Source organism: Thermobia domestica, chromosome 5 (genome assembly GCF_964235325.1).
Source record: "Thermobia domestica chromosome 5, izTheDome1.hap1.1, whole genome shotgun sequence".
Lineage (NCBI taxonomy): Eukaryota > Metazoa > Arthropoda > Insecta > Zygentoma > Lepismatidae > Thermobia > Thermobia domestica.
The window spans coordinates 8,979,360-8,991,963 of record NC_137458.1 but is presented as its reverse complement, the minus strand read 5'-3'; the positions used below and the strand labels follow the sequence as shown (position 1 = coordinate 8,991,963).

General features: G+C 36.4%; 1 protein-coding gene across 2 annotated transcripts in view; it reads right to left on the bottom strand.

Moving 5' to 3' along the window:
• Tnpo-SR (transportin 3) overlaps positions 1–12,604 on the bottom strand; it is a 151,474-nt gene that overhangs the window by 68,641 nt on the left and 70,229 nt on the right. The window contains exon 9 of one of the 2 annotated variants that reach the window (XM_081758167.1): positions 10,905–10,991. The exons of the other annotated variant lie outside the window; for it this stretch is intronic. Within the exon in view, the coding sequence (XP_081614293.1) occupies positions 10,905–10,991 (87 nt within the window). The remainder of the gene's footprint in view (positions 1–10,904; positions 10,992–12,604) is intronic. 2 annotated transcript variants of the gene reach the window in all.

Sequence of the window (12,604 nt, the reverse complement as noted above, 5' to 3'; positions counted from 1 at the left end):
GTCTAATATCCTCGGACGGATGAAGTGAAAAAGAAGTAAGTTCCAGAATAGCGTACGGTAAACAAGCATTCAATAGGAAAAGAGAACTGCTAACATCAAGAAATGTGTCGTTGGACATTCGAAAATGATTTATTAAGACCATGGTATGGAGCGTGGCGCTTTACGGATCAGTGACGTGGACATTGAGAAAAGCTGAAATACCTAAGCTGGAAGCATTTGAAATGTGGTATTGGCACACAATGCTGCGCATATGATGGACCGAAAGGGAAAGGAATGAAGACGTACTACAGGAAGTTAATGAAGGAAGACAGATCATGAAGATAATAAGAAAACGAAGAAACAACATGCTTGTCCATCTTATTCGGCACTCCGACTGGATTACTGTGTTGACAGAGGGAAAGGCAGAAGAAAAAGCAGGAAGAGGAAGACCAAGGATAAACTATCTAGATGCAGTTACAAAGAAGAGACCTTATCAAAGTATAAAACAGCTCTCCCAGGGAAAGAAAAGTTCTAAAATTTCTATGTAGAGGTGAGAAAGAAGATGATGTATCATAAAATTACGGTAACTTACAGATTTACAAATAATTTTATTGTAAGTCTGTATAGTAAATGTGCAAATTATACATACAACTAACTGGGGTAGCTAGAAATATAGTCTGTGGGACTGTCAGATAAACAGAAATAATTTTAAGATTAAAAAAGGAATTATTGTTAGGACATTGCATATAGATATTTATACGTATAATTGATGGGATTATTCTTAAAGGTGCCTAAGATGTTTACATAATAGTTACATATTAAATTACGATTTTACACGAAAATAAGTGTTTGCAATTGATATTTAGAGTACACTAATGTTCTGATTACTTATGGAGTACGATACGAATAATTATGGATAATAAGTACAACATTACCCTCTTGAGACAGCAATAGTCTGAGCAGTATCACAAACTATCTTTTCCTTAATTTAAAACACCTAGAAACTGCACGTTTTTTGGGCTGATAATGCTGGAGAGACGTATACTCAAGACAGCCCCATAAATTGCATAATACATTTCCCCGTACTACGTATATTGGAGTAATTACATTTTGTTGAGAGGAGCCGTGACTCGTATCTGGAGAACTAAGGAGAAAAATTGGGTTAAATTAACCGAGAGAACACATTCGTCCATTCAAATGTTCACGTCAGCATTGAACAACACACATGTATTATGCAGCGAGTATGAATCGTTGCTCATTGGGGATGAGATCAACTTCCTTCCCTTTTGCTTGGAGACTGCATCTTCTCTAGAGCAACAATAACTACACCACACTGCGATATTTGATTGAATGACGGGAGTTCAATGTTCCTTTCAGCAAAGAGAACATATTACTTGAAGTGAGATCCAAATCCATCACTCGGGTTTATATCCGATCCAAGCACTTCTATCCAAGCACGCGTAATAGCCACTTAGCCCGCAAAGAGATACTGTACGAAATTTCAAATGCCTATCGAAACTGCATTGATCAAAAATCATAATATCATTTGATTGTCCCTTACTTATGTTTATGAATAAATAGTATCTTGAAAATATTATTCTAAAGTACTTTGTAACATGTAGTTATTACTTTTTGCCTGTTATCTACTTAGAAAATTAAGGAAAGAAAAGCAACTAATTAAATGCAACATCCTAAGTGATGAATTTAAATTAAGTTAAGCATTTACAATGCTCCCAATACAACACTATATCAATTCTATTTAGCTCAAGCGCTAGCGAGAGATGAATTTTCTGCATTCAAGATGAGGACAGTAACTGTCTCTCCTACCTTTCGAAATAAAAGAAAAGAAAAATCTTTTGTTTTGGAGAAAAAAACGATCCAGTTACTTGCAAAATACTAAAACGATCCAGTTACTTGCAAAATACTATGAAATAAATTAACTTATACTTTCGACACAATGACTACCACTGGAAAAAAAAAGTCACGTTTGATGACGTCATGATTGACATTTTGATAAATCATGCAGTGATAAACAGTCTCTTGAAAATACTGAAAACTTTGCTGCATGATACTGATGTATTAGTACTATATCATTGGTCCAAACTTGCTTTTTCATTGCTTTGAACAACACTGAATGTCAAACCAAGTGCGACCCCCTCTTAACACTTTAAGCGACATATTCTACGCGCACGGGGGCAATGTGCATACATATTATGCATATTTCACATGTTATTTAATAGGCTAGTGAATGCTGCTGGCCCCGAAGTAAAAAAATCTGATTCTGGGACTTGGTGCTTGAAACTGTTTTCAAATTTACATATATACAGGGTGTTTCAAAACAAGACCGACAACGTTTGCGAGGTGATTCCTGACACCAAGATAAGACAAAAATTACAGACCAACCTGGGTGCACAAATGCTTCCTTTTGGAGTTATAGGTTCCCGAAAACATGAAAAAATCAATTTTAAAGGTCTGTAGTTTCAAAACTATGGGACCTACCGTAGTCGGAAAAAAGACTTCACTTAGGAACTAATATGTGCCTTATCCAAACATACATGATTCAGAATATTAAGGTACTCACGCAACAATTTATTACAGAGATAATTTGGTTACGGGAACATAATTTGAAGTACTCACCAACTACCTCTATAAAAATTGTTGTTGAAGTGCCACAGGATTCTGCAACTTGGATACATGGATAGGGCACATACTAGTTTTTAAGTGAAATCCCGACCCGACTACAGTAGATCCCATAGTTTTGGAGCAATGGGCCTTTAAAGTTCATTTTTTCATGTTTTCTGCAGCCTATAACTCAAAAAGGAAGCATTTATGCAACCAGGTCGATCTATACTTTCTGTCTTATCTTGGTGTCAGGAATCACCTCCCAAACGTTGTCAGTGTTGTATTGAAACACTCTGTATAAACTAGGTGAGCACAAAATGTCGCTTATTGGAATATACTAGGTAATAGTACTGCACAAAAAATAAATAAATAAGCAAAAATAATTATCTTATAGATGCTTTGGGTTCCTGTTAAGGAGTTACTTTTTCTTCATTTTTCGAACTATTGCCTGTATCGAACCCCACTCAATACCAAAAGACATGAAACAATTAATTCATTAAAAAAGGTTTTCGCCTACTTTTCTGCTGCGTACAATTTTCAATATGTTGAAAGTTCTCACCTGCAACGAGTATCTTCTTCAGTAAGTATGTAAGCAACTGAATACAACTAATAATCCGAGCGGATACCTTTCGCAGGAAAAACACTTTCTCCTGCGTGATCTTATACTCTCCTTCGGTCAACTGAGAAAATCGCCAAGCATGTTTTTTTTTTTTTTTTTTTTTTCCTGGGATCACTTTCGTCCTGAATTAACGATTAGTATTACTTCAAGGATATTATTATTAATTTTAATACACGTACTAAAGGACCCTGCTTAGAGATCATGGAAATCCGGTTTCCGTTAAATTGGCTGGTATTGTAATTATGTTATTATTTTGGTCCCCTGATAAAAAGTTTCAATGGGCACGAACCCCGAAAACCCCCGTTTTTGAGATTATTATCGTCACTTAAAGGCATACGCTCCCTCGTAAACTGAAAATAATAATTAGATCGACAGTTCATCAATGAGATATGAACGAGTCTCAGCAGAGTATTCGAGGGTTTTTGGGGGTCTCTGGTACCGAATCCGAGGTCGATTAACCTCCATCAGGTCAGGTTCAAGGTCATTTGAAGGTCAAATCGGGAGGGAACGTTACAAAAATCTGAACAAAAAGTACAAAAATATTTTTTGAGTCGCTGGATCCGATTATGTCATTCTTTTGACTCGACAAGATCATTTCAGGTCACTGCAGGGACATTGCAAGGTCAAACTTGAAAAATTGTCGGAAAAATCTGAAAAAAATCATAGACAGTTTTTTAGGATAGCTGATTCAGAATCCGAGATCGGTGTTAACTGAATATACCATTAATACTGTCCATTTAGTTTTCCAGTCAGTCATTTGCGGTGTCTTCTCCAATAAAGATTTGTTTTCTGCATCTCACATATCATTTTTCAATTTCAACCTCCAGTATTTCCCCTTCATTTCCATCGTTGTTCACAATACGATTAGCAGCATATTGTATGTATTCTAGTAGAGCTCGACTAGAGTATTTGATTTGATGTCTAGCCCATTCTAAAAATCATAGGGCACTGGCTACACGTGCACAACAACCTAATGTTCTAGCACCAGACTTACAAGTACAATAATACAATAATATCGGATCATCATCTACTTTCATGGCGGGCAATTCGTCATCATTTTACTGCAAAGCGTATCCAAAGCTGATATCGAGTAACGTTTCTACATCTTGAAAGAACTCTAAAACGTAACAATCCTGTCTCAAATCTATTTCTATCAAGTTGAAAAAAATAAAATATTTTGAGTTTTACGTCCCACGGTTATGCCGATTAGGCTAAAGGAAACGGTGATTGTGAGAAATGAATGAAAGGGTGGAATGAAGAAAGTGAAAGGAAACGGGAGAACACCGAGGAAACCCACGCACAAGGTGTTTGTCCACCACAAAGTTCACTTGGCGGGGGATGGTATCGAAGCCGGGACCCCAAGCACCAGAGGTGAACGCTCAACCACTGAATCACCGCGGCCCCCAAATCAAGTTGAAAAATATCAGTATTTTCATGGTCTAAATAACCTTGAATGCGGGTATACGAAGAATCTAGTTCAACCTGATAAACACCCAATGTGATTCGATTAAGAAACGCAAAATCAAATTGAGGGAATTCTGGGATATCGGTTTGATAATGTCTTGCCACACAGCATTTTGCCTTGCTACATTCTCTGCTTCTACCCTAGCCTGCATAAATTTACATCATCTATACGATCTCGATTTTACCGTGCCAATTGTACAGTCTTATCCAGCATCAATTAACGACCACTATATTAATTTATTTATCAGGGCACCAACAATTTAATAAGGAAAAATGCCACTATTTGATGCTTCCGACGAAGGTGAAAGGGGATAAAGTAGATAACATAGACATGCACATATACATACATACAATCCCCCATATATATATATTAAAGTCAGTGAGCTGAAATCCTTACAGTAGGAGTGATTACGATTCTTTGAAAAGTTATTTTTCAGCTACCCTAAGACCCTATCTATGAAGGTCTTCAGATTTTTCCAACGGTATTTCACGTTTGACCTTTAAATCACCTTGTCGGGTCAAGAGAATGACATAATCGAATCCAGCGATTCAAAAAACATTTATGTACATTTTATTCAGATTTTTTGATTTGATTCAGATTTGATAAACTGTCGATCTAATTATTATTTTCAGTTTATGAGGGAGCGTATGCTTTTAAGTGACGATAATAATCAGCGGATATCTTAAAAACGTGAGGTTTTCGGGGTGCGTGCCCATTGAGATTTTTTTTATCAGGGGTCCAAAATACATAACATACTGCAATACCAGCCAATTTAACAGAAACCGGATTTCCATAAGCTCTGAGCGGGGTCCTTTCTCTGTGTTCCTGATCAAGACAGTATCCTATATTCTGTTTAGGTTATCTTGATCCAAATTTTGATTTTTTTAAAATCGAAATATAATGGTTCAAAAACAATTCTTTCAATATGTGTTTTGGTATTATGCAAACTTGCATTTTTTTCAATGGTATGTTTATTCTCTAACACATTTTTAGGCAATCCAAGGTAGCTTCAATTCCTTGATATGCTCCTTAATTCTATTTTGTAAATTTATCTTTATATGAATTCTTGTACACTGACATATGGCCTCATATACAGGGTGTTTCGAAATAATATCGGGGTCTTAAGGCTTTGTAGTATTTATTATATTTAACGTACAATTATAAATATCTCAAACGAAAGAGCAACTCAAACAGTTTTTGCTACAAGTGTTCAATTTGAGCACCATTTGCCACACGGTACACACATCGAGTCGATAGGTGTGAAAGTCCTATAAAGTTTCCGCTGGGATAAGGCTCAAAACACATTCAATTTAGGGGAATTCTCGTTGTAACTGTACTATCTCGTGGGAATTTGCTGATCTCCAGATGCGAACATTATGTGTGTTCACATCGCCACTTAGGTGAAATGTCGATTCCTCACTGAAGCCGACACGATCCAGAAAATCTCTATCGTCATGCAGCAACATTTCATTTGCAAAGTTGGCACGTAAACTGTAGTCTGTAGGCTTTAGAGCTTGTAGCAACTGCTAATGATAAGGACGTAGTTGTAAGTAAGCGTGTCATTAAAATTCTGCACACGGACGGGTTGCACTGTAACTATATATTTAGTCTTTGCAAAATGTAAAACACAAAAAGCTTTCTGTTCACTAGTCGCCATCTTTGCTACTAGCGCTTTCTAACGGCAGACAGAGGAAACAGTCCATACGCGTGCATGCTTACAAAAATGTTTGAGATGCTCTTTCATTTAATGTATTATTTATATGAGTAATTTAATTGTAATAAATAATACAAAGCCTTAAAATCCCTGATATTCATTTTGAAACACCCTGTACTCCAAACTTATATTCTTGGTTTTCCATTTTTAAAGGGACCAGGGAGAGAAACAAAGAATGTACTATTTCGAAAATAATATGAGTATATAGAATCCACTGGCAGATATCAATTCGTTACGCTTTGACTAAAAGGATAGAGCAATGACAGTTTGTGTTCGTCTCGCTCTACTCAATAGAGTTTCCCACTTTCCCCTTGGAATTGACCTTACTCTCAAGATCATTTAACATTACTGTGTTATTTTCTCCTGTGTTTGCCTTGAATGACATTTAGGCAAAATTCTGTAAGAGACTACTTTACAAAGGTTGTAGCCTAGAAATCAAGCCCCACTGAACCCACATTGATTAAGATATCTCTTACTATCGTGAATATTGTTAATGGTATACTCCATAATGCGCCACTTTGAGAATAAGAAAAAAAAAAAATGCCATCACCAAATTTTGCGAAGTGCTTCTTTATATCAAATAGAACAGTCACAATAAAAATGGGTCGAGTAACGTCTCCTTCCAGAGTTATAAGGCTCGGAAATAATGGAACTTCGTTCAAGCGGTTTGAGTACTAACAAACTAGGGCAAGATCGATCTAATGTCCGTTTCCGAACACTTGGGCAACTAGGTCTACATTACGAATTTTAGAAGACAAAGCCAAGCACCCATTAAACTCACTGTTCCAAAGTCCGCTATAGCACAGTACGGTTCGCAAATAGGGTTATTGAGGTAGTACCTGTATTAGTTTATATATAATCAAGGATGGAAATGAGGGGGAGTCAAGAGAACGGCGTCCCCTTAGCAAAAGTTCAAAAGAAAGAGAGAAAGGAAATATGGGAGGAAAAATTAGGAAGAGTCATACAAAGATGTAGATAAAGGAAGTACTTTTTCATTTTATTCCGGGTTTCGTTCCCTCCTGCAACGTAAAGACACCCGTTCTCCATAAACTGGTTCAGATCAGAAAATAACCTAAATCCAGTTCAAGATGATTTTCTAATATCCTAAAAATGTAATAATTGTTGGATATTTCAATAATTACTCGTTATTTTAGTTATATTTTTTTGAAAAAAGTATGAGTACGAAGAGAATCAAGTGTCGTTGTTGTTTGTCCTGCACAAACGCTGGCACTTTAGACAGTCCCCAGCGAGAGCTTGCTTGCACTCCCCTCCCCCCACACTTACGCTCCCTCCTGGCTAAGCGGTTAGCATACGCGCCTTTGGCGTGAGAGATCCGCGGAGGTTCGACTCCCGGCGGAAGCTCATGTAGTTCGGATTCCACATTAAGCTGTAGGTCTACGTCCAACATAGCCTCGCTGCTGAAAGGAACGCTAAACTCAAAATCAAATCAAATCAAAAGTCCTGGAATCCCAATTCACCGCCTGTATATAATGTATTGAACCCCTTGACTCAGGTCTCATAATCTACGCTCAATGATTGTTTCATATTTTCGCTAGCTTACATTCTGTAAGGTGCTTTGTTATTATTATTAACCTACGTTCATTAGAACTTCCTGTTTCATTTGATATAAAGAATTATCTCCAGGTGTTTCTTTGTATAATTTTTTCTCAGCATGTATATACAGAAACTCAATCTACACTTTAACTATGCATCTTCACCAACTATATACAGTTACGTGTTTACTCGTATACAGCAGCAGCAACTATGTACATGGTTAAGGCTGTGCGATATTTCGATTCCTCGACCGCTATCCTCAAATATATAAATATCGAAATCACAAAGTATTACTAATTGATGTATCGACACAGTAAAGAACAGTTGATCTGGATTCCGATAAACGAAAAAAATATATAATAATAATAAATAAATAAAAGCAGAATGCAAGGTTACCAATGTAAGCAGAAGTCAACAATTCCATTCGTTACATAGCTCCGTGATGGTTACGAATATTTTACTGTATGCATTGTATTGGTTTAGATTTTACTGTACAGTAGTATATGTATTTATGTCTATGCCCTTTAAATCTTTTACGATCTTGGCTTTTTGAGGTAAATTTTAGACTTTCAGTCAAGCAAGTACTGCTTCATTGCTATTTATCGTAGGATCATGGTTCATATCTTCTTTTTTTCTTTCCACAATAGAGCAATCTTTCCAACGGTACCACTTGCTTGTCCGTATCATACACTTGAAACAGGAAAATCGAGGAAAAACCGGGAGTCGTTTTCGAAAATCTTTTAGCTTTTAAATCACGGAGCTTTTTTAAAAAATGTTGCGCTCCTCTGTCCCGGGCCTGGGTTGACGTAGGGATCTCAAAAAAATTTGATAAATAGTTAGATGTCACAATGAGTACGCAAAATTTCAATCTAATACCTTGAAAGCTACGAGAGGGAAAAAAATTGCCTCAACAGGGTGTCTACTACAATTGAACAATGAATTTGTGACTTTTTCTTTAAAAAATCATACAATTTCTTAACATTTTCAAGCGCGAATTTGGGTGCGAATTAGGCCGAATTTTCATCCATGCGATACAAGCGTACTTTGCTTGCGATTTGGTAGCGTCTAAAGCCGACCATAGACATTTTTGGTGTTGAATTTTGATGTTTTATAGAACAAAATTTTCCAATCTGTACTTACATTTGCACAGTTAAAAAAAATCGTGACCCAAAAGCTAAATTTTGTGACTTTTTCGTGACTTTCATGACCGTTTTCTGATTTCGTGACCGATAGACACCCTGCTCAAGAAAAAAATGTAATGTTACCCCCGACCACCACCACCATTTGGCGTCAACAAGTTGACCAAATCTGGTTCTAAAACGCATCTGGGATGTTCTTTGGTCCCTGTTTGATTTGACCAACTCCATTATGGTACGAAATCCTATCATGGATTGAAAAAGGGTTAATTGCACCATAATAAAGGTAATGTGTTGTGATAAACAGTTTTAGTTTACTTTCTACTGTTCTCTTAGATTATAAGTTAATGAAGTCAGCTTATCCCTCCAATTAGTCCGGATTAACGAGGTTTTACTGTATTTTGATATTTTGAATATTTCAATATTTTTTGAAAATTTCAATCCTTTTCGATATTTCTATATTCAATATTTCGATTTTTTTTTGGCATTTCGATACGAGTTCTTGTGTTTTGTGTCGTTATGCAAAACCGTGGTTATGAAGGGCGACATCTACTACCAACATAGGATCCGAACTACGACTAGAGCAGTTGACAGATGCTCAGACCATCACGATCGAGATTAACCGTCATAGTATACGTCGTTCCCCACCACAACATCTCGCCTACTGAATCAGGCCACTGGCCCCGGCAATATTTTAACACATCGATCAAGTTTTGATATTTTACCGACATCTAACTAACTATCTCTATGGCCTATGGAACCCGAAAGTTCAATGCCGCGTTCACAAAAGCTCTCCATTGACTTCTATCCTTAGCCAACTGGATCCAGTTTCTATTTTGTATTCCTATTTCTGCGAAATTCATCTTAATATTGTCCTCCCATCTGCCCCTAGATCTTCCTAATGGTCGTTTTCCAATTGGTCTTCCAGTCAAGACGTTGAAAGCGTTTCTACTTTCTTCCATCCTAGCTACATGACCTGCCCACCTGAGCGTCCTAGGTTTGATGACCCTAACAATGTTTGGTAAATTGTATAAATTATGTAGTTCCTCATTATGAAGTTTCCACCATTCCCCATTCCCGTTCCTCTTGGGTCCGAATATTCGTCTCAGGATCTCGTTCTCAAATACTTTCAATCTACGTTCTTCCGTCAGAGTGAGCAACAATGTTTCGCAACCATACAGAACAACAGACATGATTATCGTTTCATATATTTTAAGCTTCAAATTCCTCGACAAAATTCGCGACGACAAGAGATTTTGAACTGAATAATAACACGAATTCCCTGCTTTTAGTCCATTTAATTTCTTCGTGAAGATGGTTTTCGTCTGTTAATATTGATCCTAGATATTTGGAAGTATCCAGTTTATCAAAAGTATTATTTGATATTTTAAAGCATCTATAATTTGCCGTATTGCGATCCCAACGAACTTGTATGTATTTAGTTTTCTCTGCATTTACTTCTAAACCTATGCTCCTGCAAGCGTTTAATACGATATCTGCATTTCTTTCTATTGTTCTCCTAGTGAATACCATTCAACTCTAGGCCCTGGCTGCTATCAACTCTAGGCCCTGGTTGCTATCTTTGATTTTCTTTATAGCGTATTCCAGGACAAAGTTGAATAGTAATGGCGACAACGCATATCCTTTGTTTAGACCATTCTCGACGTGAAAGCTCGTGAATAAAGATTTCCCTACCCGGACTTTACTTTGGGATTCATTTAAACATATCTTATTTTACCGATATCGCACAGCCCTATCTATGATATGCCTGTACAAGTGCAAACTAGCATGCGAATTGCGCTCTTTGCATCTTACCTCACGTTTTCTGATGATGGTTTATGTTTACTACTTTTGATTTCAAGCCTGCTTCCATGCGAGTGAGAGGAATTTAAACGTTTATCACTGAAATGTATTGAAAATAAAATCAAACCTTAAGTTTACTGTACCGCGATTATACTTTTACGCTAATGGAAGCGATGATACAGGCAAATGAATTGTGATGAAATATATGATAGGATATTAGCATAAACTTCAAAAGTAAGGCTCTACTTCTGAGCTCCACGGCTGAAATATATTAAATGAAGCAAAACTTAGGTATTAATTGAATGTATACTTACGTAACCAGCTGAACCTGCGCTCTCTACACAGTGCATCATTCACATATGAGCAGAAATCTCCTTGTCATTCCTCACAACATCTTTACATGTCCCTTTACAGACACAAGTGAAAGACGTCTTGATAAAAATCGGCTAGAGGTACCATAAAGGGGAGATTTTTTTCGATTATTTTTTTCAGTATCTCGCATCGTTTACAAGATTTGAGCCTACTTCAGGTTGGAGTTTCTAATTCATGTATGATCAGTGTCTTTTCTTTATTCTTGCATGCAGTACGTAATAAGCAAATATATTACACACGCAATTAATTATAATGTAATTGATATATGGTGTTTGTTGGGCAAAACATTCCAACCAATGAAGATTCATCTTAGGCTGGAGAAATGGTTATCCTTCGTTTTTCATTATCATTTTGGCCATAAAACAAACGCCGGAGACATACTTACCCCGTAAATATGTGGTGTTGGAATGTATAACTCGTAGGATATAATAATTTATTTTTTTTAAATTTCCACGCTTCCAGCGTACCCCTAAAAATGTAATAAAGAAATAACGGCCATTTTTTCAAATATTCAATTAGAATTAAACAATCTACACAAAATTTGCAATCGATCAGTGAAAACGGCATCTTTCTGGAGCCTATAGTTCCTGAGAACTCACTATCGAAAGGATTGGCCACAAATATATAAACTTTTCTTGACCACAAACATATAAATCTAGCATTTTAATATATAGATAAATTTTAAGACATGAAGAGAAAGACGAAACTTCTCGTACCTACATGGGTAGTGTTTAGCTTTTGATAAGGGAGGCCCTAATTACCTAGATTTCCGGTGGAGCTTATGTGACTAGGATTCCATGTTAAATTTGTCGTCCATTTCTCATACAGAGCGGTACTAAAAAGGGGCGTTAAACGCTAAAACCAACCATGAAGAACAAAAGATATTATCTTTATTTTGCGAATATTTAGGTACAATCGTTTATTTCTTTACCTACCTATAGTAAAATTCTTAATGTGCCTTTCTTATGAATTGGACCGTGAATTTAGGTAATTTCTTTTTCTTTTTCTGAACATTTAAAAAATAAGAAGAATAAGTATTATAATTATTCATAACTCGCTAAGAAGCTTCAACACAAGTTTTAACTCAGTAGTTTGAACGGTAAAAGTTAATGTCAATCTTAGATTTAAGAGAATTTACTCTTTAAAACAAGAATTTTAGGAAAACAAAACAAAAAATCAAAAAGATTGCAATCTGGGCCAGTAATTAGTTTTGGGATCAGGGGCTACAAAATTTTTGAACGGCCCCTAAATCGAGTTTTCGTACTTTCTATGGAACAAGTACATCATACTGAGTTAACTGATAGTTTGGGTTTGGCTATACTATATGTAGTTCTCCAGAT